The sequence below is a fragment of the Mandrillus leucophaeus genome, unplaced genomic scaffold, assembly GCF_000951045.1.
Source record: "Mandrillus leucophaeus isolate KB7577 unplaced genomic scaffold, Mleu.le_1.0 Scaffold32, whole genome shotgun sequence".
NCBI lineage: Eukaryota > Metazoa > Chordata > Mammalia > Primates > Cercopithecidae > Mandrillus > Mandrillus leucophaeus.
In genome coordinates, this window is record NW_012103365.1 from 315,852 (window position 1) to 340,801 (window position 24,950).

Genomic DNA, 24,950 nt, shown 5'->3' on the forward strand with positions numbered 1-24,950 from the left:
CAGTTGCTTACATTATCACCTTGGGCAAGTCCTAACTCAGTTTCCTCATCTGCAAAATGGGAATAAAGATACCTCCTCAACAAGTTATCATTAGGTTTAAATGAGCTAATATTTGTCCTGGGCCTGGTACCTAATACTACAGGCCAGGTGTAGGGTCTCACACCTATAATCCCAGCTGTTTGGGAAGCTAGGGAGGGGGACCTCTTGAGGCCAAGAGTTCAAGACCAGCCTGGGCAACACAGTGAGACCCCCATCTCTCCATAATTTTTTTTTTTTTTTTTTGAGATAGAGTCTCACTCTGTTGCCCAGGCTGGAGTGCAGTGAGAGTGGCACAATCTCAGTTCACTGCAACCTTCCACCTCTGGAGTTCAAGCAGTTCTCCTGCTCACCCTCCCAAGTAGCTGGGATTACAGGCATGTGCCACCACAGCTGGCTAATTTTTTTTTGTATTTTTAGTAGAGATGGGATTCACCATGTTGGCCAGGCTGGTCTTGAATTCCTGACCTCAAGTGATCCATCCACCTTGGCCCCCAAAAGTGCTGAGATTACAGGCATGAGCCACTATGCCCAGCCGTCTACATAAAATATAAAAATTAGCCGGGCAGGATGCCACACACCTGCAGTCCCAGCTACTTGGGAGGCTGAGGCAGGAGGATCGCCTGGGCCCAGGAGTTCGAGGTTACAGTGAGTTATGATTGCACCACTGCACTTCAGCCTGGGTGACATAGCCAGACCTTATCTCTAAAAAGAAATTAAAATGAAATTAAATACAAACAGTCTTATAATTAGGTTGCCGTTGTTGTCTCCCCCCAGCCTCCAGGAACTTAAGCTCTGGGTAAAGACACTGCAGCCTGATGGAGGCAGCAACCTGCTACAAGCTCTGAAGAAGATCTTCACTCTCAAGGGGCTGGATTCCCTGGTGGTCATCATGAGAAGCTGGTAGGTCTTCTTTCCTAAGCAGTTGACATACTACACAAAAGGAACTGAAGAACCAAACCACTGTTTGAGAAAAGATGGGCTGTTCACAGTGGCTCATGCCTGTAATCCCAGCACTTTGGGAGGCCAAGACAGGAGGACTGCTTGAAGCCAGGAGTTTGTGACCAGTCTGGGCAACACAGTGAGAACCTATCTCTAAAAAAAAGATAAAAATTAGCTGGTCATGGTTGTGTGCACCTGTAGTCCCAGCTACTTGGGAGGCTGAGGCAGGAGGATTGCTTGAGCCCAGGAGTTTAAGGCTGCAGTAAGCTATGATTGTTCCACTGCATTGTAACCTGGGTAGCAGAGTGAGACCCAGGGAAGGGAAGGGAAGGGGAGGGGAGGGGGAGGGAAAGGGAAGGAGGAAGGGAGGAAGGGAGGAAGGGAGGGAGGGAGGAAGGAAGGAAGGAGGAAGGGAGGGAGGGAGGGGAAGGAAGGGGAAGGAAGGAAAGGGAGGGAAAGGGAGGGAGAGAGAGGGAGAGAGGGAGGGAGAGAGAGAAGGAAGGAAGGAAAGAAAGAAAGAGAAAAGATCATCAATCATGGCTCTTCACACATACATGAGGGAAAGATTGCAGTCACAGGCAGAAAGAGAGAGAAAGAAAGAGAGAGAGAAAGAAAGAAAAGAAAGAGAGAAAGACAAAGAAACAGAATGAAAGAAAGAAAAGAGAAAGGAAGGAAAGAAGGAAGAGAGAGAAAAAAGGAAGGAAGGAAAGAAGGAAGAGAGAGAAAGAGAAAAAGAAAGAAATGAAAAGAAAAAAGAAAGAAAAAGAAGAAAGAAGGAAAAGAAAAGAAAGAAAAGGAAGGAAAGAAGGAAGAGAGAGAAAGAGAAAAAGAAAGAAATGAAAAGAAAAAAGAAAGAAAAAGAAGAAAGAAGGAAAAGAAAAGAAAGAAAAGGAAGGAAAGAAGGAAGAGAGAGAAAGAAAAGAAAGAAGGAAAGAAAGAAAAGATCATCAACCATGACTCTTCACACACACACATGAGGGAAGGACTGCAATCACAGGCCACCCATCTGCAGAGGAGGCAGGGCAGCCAGGCCTGCAGTCCACCTAGCCCTGCATCCCGCATAGGTGACCTGGGACACAGGTGGCCAGTTAAGAATGGGTAGCTGTTCCTTGGGAATTACCATTGTGCTCTGAAATGTTCTCAAAGTGATCTGACCTGGGGTGTCCACTTTTCTGCCTTCTCCCCAGCCCAGATCAGGCTTCTGAAATCCTGTCCGACTACATCCAGCAGTCCACCATGGGAAGAGACCTCATCATCCACTTCATCACCTACAGCTGCGATGATCAGATGCCCCCTGTGAGTGCCCGAGATTCTCTGAGGTGTCCCTTGGCTTTGGTGGTAGTCAGTTGGGCTGGCCTTTGAGGCCTCATGCTTGGACAGGCCCCCGAGTGTGGATGAGAATGCACCTGTCCTTGTGCCTGGTTCTCCCTTTGGTAAAATGGGAAGCTTCAGATAATTGGGAGGTTCAGTCAAGGGGAAGGCTTACTGGAGTATTGGTGTTGCCCTAGTGAGGGCTGACCCTGGCCTCATCCCTGCAGGCTGTCCTGAAGAACCTTGCAGAAGCTGTTAGGGGCTACTACCACTGCTACAGCCCAAAGATGGAGGTAAGCCCTTCTGCCAACACATGGCCCCTCTTCTTCTCTCCTTGTCTGCCTCCAAGGTTGTACCCAGGAGGTCTGGGCCAGGACCACACTATACACTTGTTTCTCCTTTTCTCCCTGTCCCCCACCTGTATTCAATGAGGTTACACAGGTAAAATCGGGTTAGAATGAATATGTGGGAAGAACAGGGACAACCTGAAGTCACAGGAGATGCTTTGGTCAGCCTGTATGATGCATTGATTGCATGCCTGGGAGCCCAGAGGCCTTTTAAAACCCTGCCTGCAGAATCCTCAATCACTCTCCAGTTGCCGTTAATATAGGCCCAGCCTAGCTCTGCTCCCCGCAAAGCACTGAGTCTGAATTGCCTTGATTTTCTCTCCTAGATCAACTCCTGCTACTGCAGGGGACCCACTGCAGAGCAAAATGAGCAATCCATTCTGTACCGATCCATCCATTACTGTCCTTGTCCCAGTTAATAACTAGACATCAGCCACCCTGTGTTCACAAGGGAGGCAACGATTAGCAAACATGTGTGTAGGTCCATTTGGAAGATTAAGAATGCAATCATCTGGTCGCTCCCAGGCTGTGTCTTGCCTACCATTAATAACCATGAGTAAATGAGTGTTTGCATCTCACAAGTGAATTCAAAGGTCACAAGGTCCCTGCTTGTCATAGCAGGGAGCCAAACTCAGGCAGCACCCTATCTTGATACCTCATCATCTGGACTCTGTCTGTAGGTGACTCAGACTACAGAGGTTAGAAAGGTAAAGTAAATGACTGAAACTGACTGGTTTAAGGAATATTTTATCTTAAAATCTGTGACTTGACCAGGCATGGTGGCTCATGTCTGTAATCCTAGTGCTTTGGAAGGCCGAGACAGGAGGATCATTTGAGGCCAGGAGTTTGAGACTACCCTAGGCAATATAGTGACAGCCCATCTGTACAAAAAATTTAAAAATTCACCTGGCGTGGTAGCATATGGCTGTAGTCACAGCTACTCAGGAGGCTGACACAGGAGGATCACTTGAGCCCAGGAGTTCGAGGCTGCAGTAACCAATGATTGCACCACCGCACTCCAGCCTGAGTGACAGAAAAAGACCCTTTTTCTAAAAATAATAATAAAATAAATAAGTATTATTATTATAGCCATCCTAGTGCATGTAAAGTGTTTCTTTATACTTTTACAGTTAGAAAACTCTTCAATTGTTTTAAAACACAGCAGGTCAGTTGCACAAATGGAGCACAGCATGTCTGCAGGCTCTTCCTGGCACACGGGTAGCAGTTTATAAGGCCTAGTGGAGAGAGTCTGCCCCTCTGCCTGGGCATTGGCCTGGCTGCTTGCCCCTTCCTGGGTTGGCTTCTGCAGGTAGCCTAGTGATTCTGGCTGGCTGATTGCTCTTGCCACCCTCAGCTCTACACCAGCCGGGATATGGATGAGCTCCTGGCAGAAATTCAGACGGCCCAGAGCCTCCTCAGCCACGTGCAAGCCCTGAGGCACAGCAGCCCCTGTGAGGCGCTCACCTGCACCATGGAGGAGGTAGGTGGTGTGAGTGTCAATTCTGGGGCCTTCTCCCAGCAGCACTCAGCTGGCCTTGTTCCCCTTTCTCACCTGTTCATAGACGGCACAGCTGCCGGTGTCCGTCACTTCCTAAAATCGAAACAAGGCAAGGCCCACCCTTCATTGCACCCCAGAGCTCTGAGTTGGGTGGGCTGGGTGGGCCCACCATGGTGCCAGAAAGATCCTGGTGGATTTACTAACTGTAAAATTTATCTCAGAGAAAGATCAGCGGGCTCCTGCCACCCCCTCTGTCTTGTCACTCCCCTCCCTTACCCCCAGTCTGGAGAATCATGAAAACCTCAACCATCCAGAATAGGCTGTCTTGAAGAGAGTCATTCTCACCTCAGCCATGGCTCACACCTGAAATCCCAGTGCTTTGGGAGGCCAAGGCCAGAGGATCACCTGAGTCCAGGCATTCAAGACCAGCCTGTGCAACATGGCAAAACACCGTCTCTACAAAAAATTAAAAAATTAGCCAGGCACGATGTCATGTGCCTGTAGTCCCAGCTACTCAGGAGGCTGAGGTGGGAGGATGATTGAACCTGGGAGGTCGAGGCTGCAGTGAGCCATAATGGCACCACTGCACTCCAGCCTGGGCAATGGAGCGAGACCCTGTCTCAAAAAAGAATTTTAAAAATGTATAAATACAATAACAACAATTAGTATTAGAATTATAATAGTTCTTGGCCAGGTGTGATAGCTCACACCTGTAATCCCAGCACTTTGTGAGGCTGTGGCAGGTGGATCGCTCGAGGTCAGGAGTTCAAGACCAGCCTGGCCAACATGGTGAAACACTGTCTCTACTAAAAATACAAAACTTAGTGAGGCGTGGTGGCAGGCACCTGTAATCCCAGCTATGTGGGAAGCTGACTCAGAAGAATCACTTGAACCCAGGAGGCAGAGGTTGCATTGAGCCCAGATAGTGCCACTGTACTCCAGCTTGGGTGATAGAACAAGACTCCATCTCAAAAAAAAAAAAAAAAAAAAGAATTATAGTAGTTCTCATTTATTAAATGCTCGTTATAAGATAGGCACAGTGTTCAATTATTTAAATGTTTTATCTTAACAAGAGTCTGAGTTAAGTATATTATTACTTTTTATAGATGAGGAAACCGAAGCTAAGAGGTTACATAACTTGCCTAAGATTGCAGAGATAGAAATAGATTGAGTTTGGATTGAACCCAGGTCTAAGGCCCAAAACCTTGCCAAGAGTTTCCAAAAATGAAGTGCATGTACTACTTGTAGTTTGCAAGATGATTTTAGGTGGTGCATGGATTAATATATTTTTTAAATGGTATCTATTTCAAACTAGCTCATTATGGTCATCATAGATCTTCTTTCTAAAATTGTGAAAGGGATTGAATTTTTAAAATTAAAGAAAATTAATAACTAAAAAACTTTAATGTTACATGTTGATTCTTAAAATATAATAATACAGTAGTACTCAGATATAGCAAAATTCATGAAGGCAGTGCTCACATCTCTGAAGTTTGAGACTTACTGTTCTATGTTTTACTTCTACATTCACTATGTAATTTAACCTCTCAGAGCCTCGGTTCTTTACTTAGTAAATGTGGCCACAGGGTGGCCACGTCGGGGCTCACTAAGTGATTTGCTGCAGGAGTTTTTAGTTCTCCAAAGCATGGAGGGGCGACCTGTCACTTTGGAGTCCGTGGTGCTGATCTTCCCGGTAAGGTTAGGGAGGGAGCCAGGAGCATAGGCCACTGTGAGAGCAAGCGAGTTGCTGGGTACTCCTCCCTCTTCCCCTGGAAATTCCAGAAATCTCCAGAGACGGGGAGGGGATGACAGAAGGGAAAGGCAAAACCGCCTTTAATCTACCATGGAGTGTTTAAGATGCTCCACTTGCGTTGACTGGGTGGAGGGTGAAGACTGAGGATTTTTCAACTCTAAAATATGATTATGTAATGAGGGCTTTCTCATTTAATTTAGATTTCCACAGAGATTGCAAATGGGCTACTCATAAGCCTCTTGCCTAAACCCCCAAAGCATGACGCTCCTCTCACCATTGAGTTTCCAAACTTGGACAAGACTTCTGCAGAGTGGCTTAAGGTCAATGGTCTGAAAGGTAAATCTCCAAAGAGGGCAGAACCCAGGAAACAGGTGACTGACTAAAAGGCTTGAATCCGGCCGGGCACAGTGGCTCACATCTGCAATCCCAGCACTTTGGGAGGCCAAGAAGGAAGGATTAGTTGAGGCCAGGGATTTGAGACCAACCTAGGCAACATAGCAAGACCCCATCTCTATAAAAAATAAAATTATCTGGGTGTGGTGGCATACACCTATAGTCCCAGATACTCAGGTAGGCTGAGGCAGGAGAATACCTTGAGTCCAGGAGTTTGAGGATACAGTGAGTTATGATTGTGCCACTGCATTCCAGCCTGGGTGACAGAGCAAAACCCTGTCTCAAAAAATAAAAGGCTTGAACCCTTTAGAGCTTCCCAGGCAGTGCCTACAACCTCACAATTTATTTTTTCAGCCAAGAAATTAAGTCTGTATCAGGTCCTGGCACCCAACGCATTCACTCCTGTGGAGGAATTTGTACCTATTCTCCAGAAAACAGTATCATCGACTATCCATGAGGTAATTCAGATTCATCATTTTCTCCAGTCCTCTGCAGGAGAGCTCCCTGGTGGCTTTTCCCACCTTCTTAAATGTTCTGGCAATAAGAATCACCAGGGATTCAGGCTTCCCACCCAGGACCCTAGAATGCACATCAAATCCACTGTAGCTGTTGGTTTTCAAAGATCTGAAAAATTGAACTCGGGAGATGGGGCAAGAGGGATAAATCAGGTACCACGGTCACCTCCTCCATGAAGGTTTTCTCCTCCCAACTCAGACAGGACAGACTTGCTCTCTTTATGTCCTCACTGCACCTAATGCAGACTTCTGCTATTGCTCCCATAAAGGGTTAATGCATGAATTTTTACATATTTAAATCCCCATCAAGTATGAAGTATAAAGAGGGAACACTCTTCTCTAACTCTCTATCCCCCATGTTTAGTATGAGTAGGAAATCAATGAATGTTTACTGGATGGCTGAGAAGGTAGTTGGAAGGAAGGTTGGCCAGAAGAAGGAAAAGAATGATGAATGAATGGAAATGTGGATGGATGGATGGATGGATGGATGGATGGATGGATGGATGGATGGATGGACGGACGGATGGATAGGTGGATGGATAGATGGGTGGGTGGGTGGATGGATGAATGGATGGATGGATGGATGGACGGACGGATGGATAGGTGGATGGATAGATGGGTGGGTGGGTGGATGGATGAATGGATGGATGGATGGATGGATAAATGGATGAGTGGATGGATGGATGGATGGATAAATGGATGAGTAGATGGATGGATGGATGGATGGATGGATGGATGGATGGATGGATGCATGGATGGGTGAATGGATGGGTGAATAGATGGAAATCTGAACAGGTGGAAGGGTAAAATGGAAAATGGAAGGATGGATGACAAAATGGAATAAAGGACAAATGAAAGAATGAAAGTAGAAATTAAAGTAAGGATGGAAGGATGTAGGAGTGAAAGGATGGAGAAATGCAAGGAATAATAGGTGAATAGAAAGATAGCAGAAAGATGGAAGACTGAAAGGAAGAGAGAGGAGTAAGGGACATGTAGGTCTAGCAGTGCATGGATGAATGACTAGATGGATGGAGTGAGAGAGAGATGGAATTATTGACTTGGTGGAGGATGAAAAAACAAGATTAACAAATTGGATTTTCAAAGCATCTGTGAAGGCCTGTCTAGGTTTCCAAACCTAAGAAGCTATGGCCAGTATATGTTAAGGTCTCCAACTGTGCTCTCTTTTACTAAAACCCTCCAACCATATCTTCATGACTCTGATGTTCAGAAAAGCCTCTCAGGAAGACAGCCTGAGAGGCTTGCTGTCAGGCATGGTCCGTTCAGGGGATCACTCTCTCTAAGGCTCTCTACTTCCAGTTCCAGACAAGGCAATGGACCTGGTGGTGGTGGTATTGCGGAGTGTGTGTGGTGGAGTTCTGGGAGGGAGTTCAATCCAGCCTCAAATGTGTTCAGAGCCCACTTCCCTCTCCTGCACCTGATTTGGAGAACCAGTGCCCAAATTAAACTACATGTACTTCTGTTCACCTGCTCACCCTCCTGCCCGTGCCTGAGAACAGAAGGCAATGATACAATTTGAATGGCACGATGGGACAGTGAAGAACATACATGTGGACCCACCCTTCCTCTATGAGTACCAGGTCAGTGATGGGTTCAATCAGTCAGAAAATGGGGTGCAGGAGGCGGAGATGGGAGGAAGGTTCCCTGGGCTATGGAGTCACCAAACCATTGACTAAACTCCCTCTTGTAAAGAGGGACTGTGTGCTCCACCTACAGGCCCCCTGGAGCTTTGGCCACCTCCTCCCCAAGCAGGGACCTCAATGCTTCGAAAAAAAAAAGAAAGAAAAAAAGCCTCTAATCCTCTGGGGAAAGATCTGCTTCCTCCCCCATTTGATGCAATGAAATACCATGTGACTCTTCCCTTCCTGGTCTTGTGGCGAATTTGTCCATGATTTAGTGGAATGATTATACTGCCTGGATTCCCAGGGACTTGACACACCATTCCCTGAGGCCCACCTGGGTATACCTACTTCCCCTCAGGCCCCTTGGTTGCTCAGCCTTTGAGCAGCCGCTCACTGTGGCCCACACCTCTGCAGAAACAGCTCAACAGAGCTATGCGGATGTACGAGAGGCGGATCGAGTGGCTCTCCCTGGCCAGCAGAAGAATTTGGGGCACTGTCTGTGAAAAAAGGTACCTTTCCTAAGCAGGGTTCTTATCCTTCATGGGTCTGGTGTGTGACATGACGTTTATCTGACTCATGAATTCCCTGTTGGTATCATCAGAAGCCATCACTTAGATTAGGGATTGGGAATCTCTCAGCAGAACCCCTAGGGGAGGAAAAAGTCACCACCACCATCATTGATGTCAATAATATCATCGTTGTGTCACTGAGCATTTTTGCAATCCCAGCGCTTTGGGAAGCCAAAGTAGGAGGATCGCTTGAGGCCAAAAGTTTGAGACCAGACTGGGCAACATAGTGAGACCCTGTCTCTACAAAAAATAAAATAATTAGCTTGGCATGGTGTTGTACACCTGTAGTCCCAGGTGGGACTTGGGAGGCTGAAGCAGGGGCAGGAGGGTCGCTTGAGCCCAGGGGTTCAAGGCTGCAGTGGGCTATGATTGTGCCACCGTACTCCAGCCTGGGCAACAGAGCGAGTCCCTAGGTCTCCAAAAAAAAAAAAAAAAAAAATTCACACCTCCTCCCTGGCCAGAGCAAATGGGTCATGGATGAATGGATCCTCCCACCCAGCCAGAGGTGTGATGTTCTGATTGGCCAAGGTCAAATGCCCATCCCTGAAGCTTGCAGTGGGCTCAGTTTCACTCAACTCAAATTGACTGATAGAGGCAGAGGTGTTTCCCAAAGGAAAATCAGGATGCTGTTGCCAGATGAGGTAATGGATGCTGAGTTGGGAGAAACAATAGTTATCTATCATGGCCATTATTATGATTCCATACCTTGTTTGATGAATTAACATTTATAAATTATTATATTTTATAATACTATACATCTATTATTATTATTATTATTATTATTATTATTAGAGACAGGGTCTCGCTATGTTGCCCAGGCTGGTCTCAAACTCTTGGTCTCAAGTGATTCTTCTGCCCCAGCCTCCCAACATGTTGGGATTGCAGGCATGAGCCACCACACCTGGCCACTATACATCTATTATGTAATTTTGTTCTTGAAGCAACCCTATGATGAGTCTTACAAGTAGTTTATAGTTAAACTACTTAAACAAAGATCAGAGAGGTTTTGTGACTTGCCTAAGGCCACACAGCTGGTATGAAGTGGAACTTGAACCAAGGTCTTCTGACTGTAAATTCCATGGATTTTCTTTTGCTATTCATAGCTGTCTCAAAATGAGAATGGGGCAGGAGGTAGGAATATAAGTTTGAAGTTGTAAAATGAGAGAAAGAACGAATGAGGCTAGAGATCTTAAAACAGAGAGCAAACAAAAAGATAAAAATATTTTCCAAGAGGCCCAGATATACCTAATTCCTCATGTTACTTGCTCACCTGGTTTTTGTTTTCTCTACAAAGACCCCAACCTATGGTGGGTGTAGTGGCTCATTCCTGTATTTCCAGTACTTTGAGAAGCCAAGGCAGGAGGATCACTTGAGGCCAGGAGTTCAAAAACAGCCTGAGCAACATGGGCAGACCTGGTCTCCACAAAAAAAAAAAAAAAAAATTAGCTAGGAATGGTGATGTGTGCCTGTGGTCCCAGCAACTTGGGAAGCTGAGGCAGGAGTATCTCTTGAGCCCAGGAGGTTGAGGCTTCAGTGAGCCATGATCACACCACTGCACTCCAGCCTGGGCAACAGAGAGAGACTATCTAAAAAAAAATATATATATATATATACACACACATATATATATGTATGTATGTATGTATGTATATTCATATTCTGATCTATAAAAATATTGAATGCTAATTCTTTAAAGTAAATCTATGAAAATCATTATATGAAGCCCCTACCCCTTAAACCACCTCCACCATGAGGCTTTATTCCATTACAGCATCTCTTGGGAGAGAAGGGGGGTTCCATGACCCCATTAATCTACCATTGTAAGCCCACCTCTGTTGGCCTCAAACCACAGAGAAGATTTTGGCCAGCTATGAATTTGGCATGCAAAATTCCCCTGGAAAAAACTTTAAATAGTAAAATGGAACAAAATTAACATTATCTCAGAGATTCAGTTCTCCTCTTAAAGCTCGTGTTTCCTTTTAGGGTGGTTGTACTGCTCGATATCTCTGCGACCAATTCCATGTACATTATTCATATCCAGCACTCCCTGCGGCTGCTGCTGGAGGAGCAGTTATCCAACAAGGACTACTTCAACCTCATCGCGTACGTGTCTCCTGGCTCCTGGGGGCAAGGGTTGGTTGTGTGTGTTTGGATGTCATCGTTATGCTGAGGCTTTGGACATTGCCAGACGACAGATATTGACGTCATGGTCACCCGGCCTCCTAGGATAGCCATCGGTTTATCTGATTTGGATGATCTTGTTTGAAGCATTGAATAATTAAATGGTTACAGGACTGTCCTACTGGGGCAAAGGTGATAAGTGACCCCAAAACACACTGCTTGATCAACCAGGATAAAGTAATTCAGCCCATTGGCCCATTTGGCTTCCAAGACAAAACAGGCAGAAGAGGAAAGGAAGGACTCCAGCCATGCCTTAGTCTCAGTCCTCAGCCTGACTCCAGCAAGCCCCACCTTTTCAAACATTTAGGATTCCAATTCTAAATTTAAATTAAAATTGTATATATAAATTTGGCCGGGTGCAGTGGCTCACACCTGTAATCCCAGCACCTCGGGAGGCCGAGACAGAGGATCATTTGCATCCAGGAGTTTGAGACCAGTCTGGGCAACATAGTGAGACCCCATCTCTGTTTTAATAAATAAAAATTATACATATGCATTTAATTATGTGTGTGTGTATATATATATATAAATTGTATGCAATTTTTAAAACTGTATAGTTTGGAATTAAATACAATGAAGATCAGAGAGGTTTTGAAGATTTGAACTTTCTTCAAATTTATGTATAGTTTTAAAATTATATATAGTATATATAGTTTTAAAATGTTAATATAGTTTTAAAATTGTATATTATATGTAATTATAGTACATATCTAGCATTTTTAATTTAAAAACTATATATATATAGTTTGTTTTTGTTTGTGTTTTTGTTTTTGTTTTGAGATGGAGTCTCACTCTGTTTCCCAGACTGGAGTGCAGTGGCTTGATCTCAGTTCACTGCAGCCTCCTCCTCCCAGGTTCAAGCAATTCTTCTACCTCAGCTTCCCAAGTAGCTGGGTCTACAGGCACACACCACCACACCTAGCTAATCTTTGTATTTCTAGTAGAGACGGAGTTTCACCATGTTGGCCAGGCTGATCTCGAACCCCTAACCTCAAGTGATCCTCCTGCCTCAGCCTCCCAAAGTGCTGGGATTACAGGCTTGAGCCACTGAGCCCAGCCATAAAAACTATATATACAATTTTTAAAATTGCATACTATTTTAACTAACAAGGGAAGACAGAGAGAAAAGGAACCCACTTAAAGAGTAGATTTTTATACAACCTCAAACCAAATAGGGCATTTTCTAAACCTATTAAGTCAACAGTTAGTATTAGATATTATTCTGTACCAGAGCCCAATCATTCCCTAATAAACTCTACAGAAAAATATTTATGGTAACATTATAGACAAGGAATTTTATTTATTCATCTACCCATTCATTCATTCAGCAATGTTTCATTGACAATCTGCCATGAACCAGTCCCTGTGCCAGGCACTGGGGAGATGGACATGAAGACACACAAAACCCATCCTCGAGGAACTCACAGCCTAACAGTGGGAGACAGGGATGTTAAGAAGTGCTATTAAGTGTTTTCTACAGAAATGAGTAGATAGCTAGGTATGGGACTGCAAGGTATCAGTGGCAGGATCAGTTCATTCCACCTGTGAGGAGTAGGCTCAGGACATCTTCATGGAGCAAGTGCCCCTTCCGCTGAGTCTTGATGAATGAGTAGGTGTTTGCCTAGCACCTGAGAATGATGGGATAGGGAGAAATGGTGTTCCAGGTAGAGGCAACAGCATGAGCAGGAGCGTGAGGTATGTTAGAGCTTTAGGGACCATCAGGTAGTTCAGCATGGATATGGGGGTGAGAGGGAGAGAATGTGCATGACAGAAATAACAGGTGATGGAGGATTGATATAGGCCATGCTCATGAGTTTCTTGTGCTATAGGATATAAAGGCACTGGAGGATTGCAAGCAAGGTACTAATACGATCAGGTTTGCATCTTCAAATGCTCGAGCAGTGCTGTGAAGGAGGAACTGAAGGGATGTAATACCGGAGGGAAGAGACCAGTTTGACTCTTGCAATTGCCTGCCCTAGTGTTGAGTGGGCTTAAGCCAAGGCATTGTGAATGGAAGAAATAGTGTGTGGCCAGTAAGAATGGCCATTATTAAAGTCAAAAAATAACAGGTGCTGGCGAGGTTTCAGAGAAAAAGGAACAATTACACACTTGTTGGGAGTGTAAATTAGTTCAACCATGGTGGAAAGCAGTATGATGATTCCTCAAAGACCTAAAAACAGAACTACCATTCAAACCAGCAGTCCCATCCCTGAGTACATACCCAAAGGAATATAAATCATTCTATCATAAAGACGAATGCACATATATGTGCATTGCAGCACTATTAACAATAGCAAGAGATGGAATCAATGTAAATGCCCAACAGTGGTAGACTGGATAAAGAAAATGTGGTACGCATATGCCATGGAATACTATGCAGCCATAAAAAAGAATGAGATCATGTTCTTTGCAGGAACATGTGTAGAGCTGGAGGCCATAATCCCTAGCAAACTAACACAGCAATAGAAAACCAAGTACAGCATATTCTTACTTATAAGTTGGAGCTAAATGATGAAAACACATGGACACATAAAGGGGAAAACACACACTGGGGCCTATTGGAGGGTGTGGGTGAGAGGAAGGAGATCAGGAAAAATAACTGATGGGTACTAGGCTTAATACCTGCGTGATGAAATAATCTATATAACAAACGCCCATGACAGGAGTTTACCTATATAACAAGCCTGCACACATACTCCTGAGCCCAAAATAAAAGTTAATCAAGAAAGAGGTGCATGGAGACTGGGCACAGTGGCTCACGCCTGTAATCCCAGCACTTTGAGAGGCCAAGGTGGGCAGATCACGAGGTCAGGAGATCAAGACCATGCTGGCTAACATGGTGAAACCCCGTCTCCACTAAAAATACAAAAAAATTAGCCAGGCGTGGTGGCGGGCACTTGTAGTCCCAGCTTCTCAGGAGGCTGAGGCAGGAGAATGGCATGAACCCAGGAGGTGGAGCTTGCAGTGAGCTGAGATCGTGCCACTGCAGTCCAGCCTGGCAACAGAGCAAAACTCCGTCTCAAAAAAAAAGGTGCATGGAAAAGATTTTGGGGAGTTAGAATCTACAGAATGTCGTCCCTGGCTGTAGGGGGTGAAAGAATGGTAAAGAGAAGATGATGCCCAAGAACAGATCTCTGAAGGGAAAGATGGTTTTAAACATCCAGAGTCTGAGACACTCCAGAGTTTGGAGAACATTAGGAGGAGAAGGAGCTCCAGTGAGGAGACCTAGCCAAGAAACAAGGGGTTTTGAGCCACCAGCATTTTAATTATATGAATGAAATAAATGGTAGTGCAGGGATCGCACCTGTGGAGAGGTGCGAGGGGAGAGAGAAGACAATCAAAGGCAGCACTTGGGAAATACCAGCATTTGAAGGGTGGGCAGAAGAAGGGAACCACCAAAGGAACACAGGGAAGGAGAACCCAGAGAGGTGGGAGGAAAACAAGAGAGAAAGGTGTTGGGATGCTATGTTAGTCCGTTCCTGCACTGCTATAAAGGAGTATATGAAGGTCGGGCGCGGTGGCTCACTCCTGTAATCCCAGCACTTTGAGAGGTCAAGGCAGGTGGATCACTTGAAGCCAGGAGTTCGAGACCAGCCTGGCCGACGTGGTGAAACCCCATCTACTAAAAATACAAAAATAAGTGGGTCTCAGTGGTACAGGCCTATAATCCCAGCTACTCCAGTAGCTGAGGCGTAAGAATCACTTGAACCCAGATTTATTATCCAGCGATAATAGGGATATATTTCCACTGGTGGGGGAATGGAGGGCATTGTTCATCTCTACCAGAGAACACCCCCAGGGTGGAAGTTTGACTGCAATGGGTTGAAGAGGTGAGGAAGTGGTGGTATATTGTGTTTCCAGGGAGCTTGTCCACAAGGGGAAAGAGGAAAGAGCGAAGTTGCCCATAGAGTAGCTTCCCAGTGGAAGGAGGATGTTCTTGTCAAGTATAGAGAGTCTGAAACAGGTAGAGAGGTGCTGGGGGCAGAGGGAAGTGGAGAGAAGTTGGGAATGTGTGGATGTGAGGGTGGAACTGGGGGGCAAAGTTTCAGAAGAGATGGGTGATGATGAGGTCAAAGGCCAGGTGGAGGAATTAATCTCAAACTAGAGAGGGGACAACTTTTCATTCATAAAGAGTATAAATCCCCTTCCAAAGGATCTTAAATTCTGTCTTACAGGACAAATGAGACAATGTGGGTTTTCTGGATTTGGGGGTTTATTTGTTTGTTTTTTGAGACGGGGTCTCACTCTGTTGCCCAGGCTGGAGTGCAGTGGCACAATCATAGCTCACTACAGCCTCAGCCTCCTGGACTCAAGTGATCCTCCCACCTCAACCTCCTAAGTAGCTAGGTCAACAGACATGTGCCACTATACCCAGCTAATTTTATTTTGTAGAAATGGGGTCTTGCTATACTGCCCAGGCTAGATGTGTATTTTTTTTCTTTACCAAATCCTGTTGATTACATAGACGTGTATTTAAAAAAACAAAACAAACAGCACTTTGGGAGACTGAGACGGGCAGATCACAAGGTCAGGAGATCGAGACCATCCTGGCTAACACGGTGAAACTCTATCTCTACTAATAATACAAAAAAAATTAGCTGGGCGTGATGGCAGGCACCTGTAATTCCAGCTACTCGGGAGGCTAAGGCAGGAGAATGGCGTGAACCCGGGAGGCAGAGCTTGCAGTGAGCGGAGATCCCACCACTGCACTCCAGCCTGGGCAACAAAGCAAGACTCTGTCTCAAAAAAAAAAAACAAAAAAACTATAGTATGGATAGGGAAGAGAAATGTGGAGCCATGCTAGGGGAGGTTAAATGGGGCCACACGCCATAGCTCAACGCTTCAGAAAGAAAGCGGACCAAAGCTGGCTCACGCCGTGTCTCGGCTGAAGTATGTTGGGACATATGACCTGCAAGGAAATCTCAAGGCTAGCCCAGGCCAGTGACATCCTCACATTTTAGGGGATCTCATCAGAATTTTGTCCCCACTAAAAGCCTGCAAAGCCCAAAGAGCTGGGCCGCCAAGTGGACCTCCCCCAGCCTAAGAATGAACTCTCTTTGCTTCTTAAAGGTTTGGAAGCACAAGTGAAAGCTGGAGGCCTGAGATGGTTCCCATGAGCCACGACAATTTACAAAGTGCCTGGCGGTAGGTGATGGGCAGAGACTTTGTGGGGCTGTGTCTGAGGGAAGGCTTGCAGGCGTTGTTTTCTCTGTCCCCCTCTCCACCAGGAAGTAGCTCTCTAGAGTCCCTGACCCCAAACAGCCATGGGCAGAAATCAGAAAACAGCTTCCTTCTATCTGGTGCTCTCCCCACCTGGCCGTCTTCACTTTGTGAGAGTGATGACATCAACTCCATCACGTCTGAGATGGCAAAGGCTCTCACCTACTCCCAAAAGGTATGCCCTAGGCATGGGCCAGTGACCCTCAGCGTGGCCATCTCTGCCTCCCCAGGTGGGCTCTGAACCTGCGGTGTTGGGGCAGCAGGAATGTTCTCAGCGCCCTGCGGAAGGCTGTGGAAGTGGACTTCAAGGACAAAGACAAACACCAATCGCAGGGAATCTACCTCTTCACTGGGGGCATCCCTGACCAGGACATGGTGGGTAGGCCACGTCCTGGATGTCCATTATCCTTTGCGACCTCATCCATCTTCCCCCAGGTGGATACCTCGCCAAGCTTTCTGCAGCATGATTTCTAAAGCAGTGCTTCTCAAACTTTAATGTATAGACAGGCACCTAAGGATGCCATTAAAATGCAGGCCCTGGAGACCAGATTGGGCAACATAGGGAGACCACATTTCTACAAAAATTTTAAAAATAACCTGCCATGGTGGCACATGCCTGTAGTCCCAGCTACTCAGGAGGCTGGGGTGGGAGGATCGCTTGAGCTCAGGTGCTCGAGACCAGCCTGGGCAACATAGCAAGACCCCATCTCTACAAAAATAAAATTTAAAAAATTAACCAGATGTAGCCAGGCGTGGTGGCTCATGCCTGTAATCCCAGCACTTTGGGAGGCTGAGGCAGGTAGATCATCTGAAGTTGGGAGTTTGAGGTCACCTTGACCAACATGGAGAAACCCCATCTCTACTAAAAATACAAAATTAGCCAGGTGTGGTGGCGCATGCCTGTAATCCCACCTACTCGGGAGGCTGAGGCAGGAGAATCACTTGAACCCTGGAGCGGGAGGTTGTGGTGAGCCAAGATCATGCCATTGCACTCCAACCTGGGCAAAAAGAATGAAACTCCGTCTCAAAAAAAAAAAGTGTGGTGACGTGTGCCTGTAGTCACAGCTACTTAGGAGGCTGAGGGAGAAGGATTGCTTAAGCCCAGGAGGTCAAAGCTGCAGTAAGCTATGATCATGCCCCTGCACTCCAGCCTGGGCAACAGAGCAAGACCCTGTCTCTTTAAAATATATACATACATACACACATACATACATACATAGTGCAGATCCTGGTTTAGTAGGTCTGGGATGGGGCCGGGGAGTCTGCATTTCTAGCAGGCTTCCAGGGAATGCGGATGCTACTGGTCTAGACCACGCCTGGTGTCAGGAGGCTCTCAGGTCCAGCTCCCGACCACACTCTGTTAAAATATTGAGAGATGGGAATTGAACAGTGAGATCACTTGGACACAGGAAGGGGAACATCACACACGGGGGCCTGTTGTAGGGTGGAGGGAGGGGGAGGGATAGCATTAGGAGATATACCTAATGTAAATAACGAGTTAATGGGTACAGCACACCAACATGGCACATGTATACATATGTAACAAACCTGCACGTTGTGCACATGTACCCCAGAACTTAAAGTATAATAATAAAAAAAAAAATTAAAAAAAAATATATTGAGAGAAACTGCAACCCAGGTTCATCTCTTTCCATCCTTGTGCCAAGGACTGGACCAGGCACAGAGAAGGCCCTGGAGAAACATAGCCAGGCTGGGCTGCCCGGAGCCCCACAACTTCAAGGCCCTCAGCTGCGGGCCCCTCTTACCTTCTCTTCCCCACCAGCCTACAATCAGCGCCTACATGGCCGAGGCCTGTAGTGGCTGCGACCTCCAGCTGAACGTGTGTCTCTTCTACGTGGGCGAGCCAAAGATGGACACCACGCCCCCTGCCTGCTATGCCAGTCGCACTGACACGGCCGCCGCCTACAAGGAGGTCACCCGGGCTGCAGGTGGCCGCTTCCACTGGTTTGGAGACACAGGTACATGAGTGTTTCCTCATCCCTTTGGCTCATTCCAAACAGTTGCCTCAGCACCAGCATAGCTCCCTTAGACCACAGATATATTCCAGAAAAGCAGCTTGTGAAAATCACATTTTAAAATGTAAAACTATTCCTCTGAAGATAGATAGCAGTGATGGTTGCACAACAATGTGAATGCACTTAATGCCACTGAATTGTACACTTTTAAGTGATTGAACTAGGAAGTTTGATGTTATGTATATTTTACTGCAATTTTTTTAAGTTAAAAAAATAGGCCGGACACAGTGGCTCATACCCATAATCCCAGCACTTTGAGAGGCCAAGGCGGTCAGATCACTTGAGGTCAAGACTTTGAGACTAGCCCTGCCAACATGGTGAAAACCTGTCTCTATTAAAAATACAAAAAATTAGCTGGGTGTGTTGGTACCCAGCTACTCAGGAGGCTGAGGTACAACAGAATTGCTTGAACCCAGGAAGCAGAGGTTGCAGTGAGCAGAGATCACGCCACTACCCTCCAGCCTGGGTGACAGAGCAAGACTCTATTTCAAAAAAAAAAAAAGAAGAAGAAGAAGTAAAACTCTGAAAGTATATTATGGGTCAGGTGGTGGCTCACACCTGTAATCTCAGCACTTTGGAAAGTTGAGGTAAGCGGATTGTTTGAGGCCAGTCCGAGACCATCCTGGGCAACATAGCAAGACTCTGCCTCTACAAAAAAATTAAAAATTAAAAATATATGTATTTTAGAATGTCAGCGCTAGAAGGCACCCTAAACATCCCTTAGATTGCTTTTTGAAGGGTGGTATGTTCACAGCACATGGTTGGCAGGATAGTAGTACATGGTACACAAAGCAACATTTTTTTTAGAGACAGGGTCTCTCTCTGTCACCCAGGCTGGAGTGCAGTGGTGCCATCATACTTCACTGCAGCCTCAACCTCCTGAACTCAAGCAATCCTCCCACCCCTCCCACCAGCTCCTGAGCAGCTAGGACTACAGATGTCCACCACCACACCCGACTAATTTCTTAAATTTTTTGATAGAGAAAGGGTCTAACTCTGTTGCCCAGGCTGGTCTTGAACTCCCAACCTCAAGCAATCCTCCCTTTTCAGCCTCCCAAAGTGCTGGGATTACAGGAGTGAGCCACCACGCCCAGCCCTTGAGTCACCTCCAGGTGGCTTTCTAGTATCAAAATGATGGGGATACTTGCCAGGATCCACACCCTGTCTCCCATGCTCACGATGTGCTTTGTTTCCAGGCATTTATGAGAGCGATGACATCAGTTCCATCATGTCTGAGATGGAAAAGGCTCTCAACTACTCCCAAAAGGTATGCCCTGGGCATGGGCCAATGACTGCACTGCCTTCTGTATTCATTTCCTGGGGCTACCATAACTGCCACAAATTGGGTGGCTTAAAATAACAACCATTGATTCTCTCACTTCCAGAGGCTGGAAGTCTGAAATCAAGGTGTCAGCAGGGCCAGGCTCCCTCTGAAGGCTCTGGGTAGAATCTTTCCTTGCCCCTCCCTGGCTTCTGGTGGCAATTGGTGTCTGTTTGTTTTTAATTGCACTGGTTGCTCTTTTAAAATGGCAAGGAAGACTTTATTTAAGACTGTTGCAATAGTGGAGAGAGACTGAACTCAACTCTAAATAATAGCAAAATAGCTGGAGATGTATAGCCAACGAGCAGAGTCAGTGGATGGAAAATTACTAAGAGAACTGGATAAATATGATAGGTAAAAGGATTCTTGTTAAACAGGGCTCTTGCTAAAGGCAGACCAAAGGCTTAGATATCAAAAATAGAACTGGGCACAGTGGCTCTCACCTGTAATCCCAGCACTTTGGGAGGCCGAGGCAGGCTGATGCAGGAGCCCAGGAGTTTGAGACCAGCCTCGGCAGCATGGTAAAACCCCATCTCTATTAAAGAATTTTCTAAAAATCATTAAAAAAAAAAAAAAAAAGATATCTCAGATGGGAGATGAGCAACTTGATTGGATATCAAGGATGGGACAGGTCTCACTAAACTGACTTAGCAGAATTCTTTGCCAAAACTGAGTTCAGCAGGCCAAGGTCAAGGCGTCATTGAGAAGATGGTTTAGAGGAGCCTGGCTAAAGTTTGGTCAAGGTGGGAGTCCTTTGAGACTAAAATGTTACTTCCTCAGAGAGAGGAGTTGAGCAGGACAAGATACAATGAGAGAGGTAGCTAGGGGCCAGATCACGTGAGGAGCAATGAACATCTAAGGAAGAATTCCCTGGACTTGCAAGTGATTGAAGAGGCAGTGTGGAAGAGAAGACATCCAAAGTGACCCCCACGCTCCTCACTGGGGCACCCAGTAGACAGTGAGGCCATTGACCAAGATGGAGAAAACAGGAGGAAAAGCCCATGGAAGGATGGTGCAGGGAAGGCTGGTCTGGGACAAGGGTGAGTTTGTGGAGCCTGCGAGATGACAAGTGAGGGTACCCTACAGGCAGGTGGGAAAAGACATGGCTGGAGATGGAGATTTGGGGCAGGTTAAGCCGCAATAATGGACAGAGGGCACTTAGCAAGGATGTGGTCGAGGCAATGGAGTGGAGGAGCCTGTGAAGGAGACTCCTGGACTCCACCACTCGCAGAAGGACTCACTTCCCAGACAACTGTGGACTCCTGGGAGGGCGGGGCCACGTCTCCATCTTCTATTCCTCTGTGGCCACTGGATCTGCAGATCTGTGACTCCCCTTGCGTGCCTGTGCTGTCTTCCCCAAAAGGGACCCTTTTGGTGCTTTTAAAATACCCCTTCCCGGCTGGGCGCAGTGGCTTACGCCTGTAATCCTAGCACTTTGGAAGGCCGAGGCGGGCAGATCTCAAGGTCAGGAGATCGAGACCATCGTGGCTAACATGGTGAAACCCCGTCTCTACTAAAAATACACACACACACACACACACACACACACACTAGCTGGGTGTAGTGGTGTGCACCTGTAATCCCAGCTATTCTGGAGGCTGAGGCAAGAGAATCCTTGAACCTGGGAGGCAGAGGTTGCAGTGAGCTGAGATCACGCCACTGCACTCCAGCCTGGTGACAGAGTGAGACTCCGTCTCAAAATAAATAAATAAATAATAAAGAAATATCCCTTACCCTCGGGTGCACGCAGTCCCATTCCCTCATCTGATAAACTCATTCATATGATGTTAATGGGCAATGACTGTGTGATTTACCTTTGCAGAGGATGCTTATTTACATTTGAGTGGTGTCTTCTGGAGCTTTGATTGAGAATAATTGCTGGGGAACCAGTCAGGCTGACCGGCCCACAAGTGGAGGCCACAGTGTCTCACAATGGAAGGGTGCTGGCTTTGGAACCAGACCCACCTGGTTTGAATTGAAGTTTCTCTACACACTGATAAGGTGGCCTTAGATGAGAACCTTAAGCTCACAGAGCTGTAACTAATAGATCTGTTGCCAGATATGCATGGCAAGTCAATGCGCAGAGACACTGGGTTGTGGCAGAGGAAAAAATGTTCAATTGTAGAACGGCCAAACGAGGAGATGGGAGGGAACCTCAAATCCATCTCCCCGGGGAATTTGACATTAAGGTTTTTAAGGGTATTGCAGTGGGCTGAAGTGTGGAGGTCGACTAGTTGAGTGCAGGCTGGAGTCATGGGCGGGGGAGATGAAGAAGCTGTGTTTTCATGCTGTTCCTGTTCCTCAGGGGGTCTTCAAACTGGTTGGCATCAGCTACTTTGCTGGAATTCGAGTCTGAAAAACATCTTAAGCAATTCTTAAACAAAAGCTTTGTGATTTTGACATCAGAAATCCTATCTAGAGGAACAATGGGGATGCAAACAGCCAGGATCTGGTGCTATGTGACTTTAGGTTACAAAGAAGTGGGGCTATGCGCAGCCTGATCAGGGCTTCATGATAACTAGATTTTTGTCCAGAATTCTTGTTAACTCTGTGATGACAGCTTCAGAGCTTTGGTTTCCTCATGTGTAAAATGGGGAGATGACAGCACCTACCCTATTGGCGTAGCTGACGTGACTTGTTGGCATGAGGGTTGGAGACTCCCAAGTATTCACTAACCCAGAGCCTGTGCCTCCCAGGCCCCCATACCTGGTCCTTACTGTTGTTCATAGGATTGGTCCATAGCACTCTTAGCCCTAGGTGGCTTTCTAGGGATGAAAAGAGGAATCCAGGGGATGTCAGAGGTTTCAGTGGATACAGTCCCTTCTGCTCTCTCTCTCTCTCTCTCTCTCTGTGTGTGTGTGTGTCCACAGTGGCTGGGGATGCCACTGACCCTCCCAATCCCACTGCAGTGTGCCTTCCTCATGGCCTCCCTGAAGAACCATTCAAGAAAAGTACTGGGAAGTGCAGCCCTCCTGAAAGAAAAACCAAAGACACTTCAGCTAAGAAGTCAGCCCAAGAAGCTCTGCCCTCCCAGGCCCACCGCCCCCGTCGGGGCCAGAATGGTTTGACTCCCCTCCTAATAACACGTGGAAGATTTGGTTTCCTGTTTGTCTTCTGGTCTTTCCTGGGTCTTACAATGGCTGGGGCCAGCAGGGATGGGGTGGGTGCCTCTTGCCCAGGCCTCTGGGGGAAAATCTCCCCCGGGGGGCCGGCTCCTCAGCTCTGGGGCTCCTCTGGCCTCCTCCACCCCACCCTTGGCTCTGCCAGCTTATCCCAGGCTTTTCCCTACCCTGGTACTGAGGATGCCACAGAATTGACACCCACCTGTTTCATCTGATGGCTTATCCTGGAGGGTCTCTTGGAGGCAAAGGAATTAGGGTCTCTAAGGGCTCTTCCCACTGCCGCCTAAGACTTTGGAGGGGCCGATAGGAGCCTGAGGGTGGGCTGCACCTGCTAGGGGTTTATCCCCATTCACAGCCTGTCAATTCTGTCCTCCATTAAGTACCCACCCACCTTGGAAGTCAGAAGGGCTCTAGAGGAAAGACCTCAGAGGCACCTGTGCTTGTGAGCAGACTGGGAGGGACACCTGTGAGTCCCTCAGCATTGCATGACTCAGACCCTGTGAGTGCAGCCCATGTTCAGAATGTGGAAATCCATCCCAGACCGTAGGTAGCAGATTCCCAGTCAAAGGGCTGCCTTTCCAGGAGAGCCTGTGCAGCCAGGCTCTGCCCTCGTTCGGGGAACTCCACCAGGTTTCAGGAGCCAGCTCAGGCACTTCACCTCCTCCTCAGGGGCTGCCTCTTGAGCCTCCAGTGCTTCCTGAGTGCCTCCTGAAACCAGGGGGGGTGCTCCCCAGAGAGTGACTTTTTAATGACCATCACACTCCGGTCATGGCTGAGAATGAAGGAACTCTTCCCTTAAAACAGATGCCTGGGCCAGGCTCAGTGGCTCACACCTGTGATCCCAGCACTTTGGGAGGCCGAGGCAGGCGGATCACGAGGTCAAGAGATCGAGACCATCCTGGCCAACATGGTGAAACCCCCTCTCTACTAAAAATACAAAAATTAGCCGGGTGTGATGGCGCGCACCTGTAATCCCAGCTACTCGGGAGGCTGAGGCAGGGAGAATTGCTTGAACCTGGGAGGCAGAGCTTGCAGTGATCTGAGATCATGCTGCTGCACTCCAGCCTGGGTGACAGAGCCAGACTCCATCTTAAAAAAGAAAACAAACAAACAAAAAAAAACTGAGGTGCCTGATAAGGCACAGAAGTTACCTAAATTTCTGTTGTCATGCTGGAAGCCCAGACATCCCAGTCCATTAGGAAGAGGGGCAGGTAACTGATGAAGAAAGTTCTGGCAAACCCCCATAGCTCTCTCACTAGCAGCTGTCTCACTGTCATCTCACACACATACACATGCATACATACACATATGCACATGCACACACATGCATATACACTCATATACACATGTACACACCCATACTTTTTCACCTCAAAATCCAGAGTCCCCTCTGAATCTGCTGCAGGAGAGGGGCCAAACCTATCTGAGGAGTCCCCTCCCTTAGGCTCCTCCCTGCAAAAGTTCCTCATGGACAGATTGAGGTCGGGGTAACTGAGGCCCTGCCTGCCACAGGGAACACTCCTCTGACGGGAAAGACCACCTGTTTTCTAGAGCATTAAAGATGACCCTGACAGAGAGAAGAGCCCCCCGCTGAAATCTCTGAAATGGCGTCCACTCAGTAGCAGAGCTGGCATCTCACCAGGTAAGGCATGACCACAGTCAAGCAGGGTGGAGGGATGTCATGGTCACGGCTGAGGCATGGGTTAATAATGATAGTAACTAAAGCCAGGTGTGGAAGTTCATGCCTGTAATCCCAGCACTTTTGGAGGCTGAGGTGGAAGAATCACTTGAGGTCAGGAGTTCAAGCCTTGACAACATAGCAAGACTCCATCTCTACCAAGAAAAAAAAAAAAAAGCCAGATGTGGTGGTGCATGCCTGTAGTCCCCCAGCTACTCAGGAGGCTGAGGCAGGAGATGGCTTGAGCCCAGAAGTTCAAGGCTGCAGTGAGCTATGATTGCACCACTGCACTCTAACCTCAGTGACAGAGCAAGACCCTGTCTATACTTTTTTTTTTTTTTTTGAGACAGAGTCTCGGTCTGTCACCCAGGCTGGAGTGCAGTGGTGT

General features: G+C 47.0%; 1 protein-coding gene across 1 annotated transcript in view; it reads left to right on the plus strand.

The window, feature by feature from the left end:
- The window catches only part of VWA3A (von Willebrand factor A domain containing 3A), a 65,509-nt gene that overhangs the window by 25,293 nt on the left and 15,266 nt on the right, over window positions 1–24,950 (plus strand). The window contains 15 exon segments of the mRNA XM_011987956.1: window positions 814–939; window positions 2,166–2,274; window positions 2,517–2,582; window positions 3,991–4,116; window positions 6,088–6,223; window positions 6,635–6,738; window positions 8,313–8,393; window positions 8,850–8,944; window positions 10,988–11,107; window positions 16,256–16,330; window positions 16,636–16,780; window positions 18,189–18,384; window positions 19,638–19,708; window positions 22,672–22,824; window positions 24,436–24,526. Of these exon segments, the coding sequence (XP_011843346.1) occupies window positions 814–939; window positions 2,166–2,274; window positions 2,517–2,582; window positions 3,991–4,116; window positions 6,088–6,223; window positions 6,635–6,738; window positions 8,313–8,393; window positions 8,850–8,944; window positions 10,988–11,107; window positions 16,256–16,330; window positions 16,636–16,780; window positions 18,189–18,384; window positions 19,638–19,708; window positions 22,672–22,824; window positions 24,436–24,526 (1,694 nt within the window).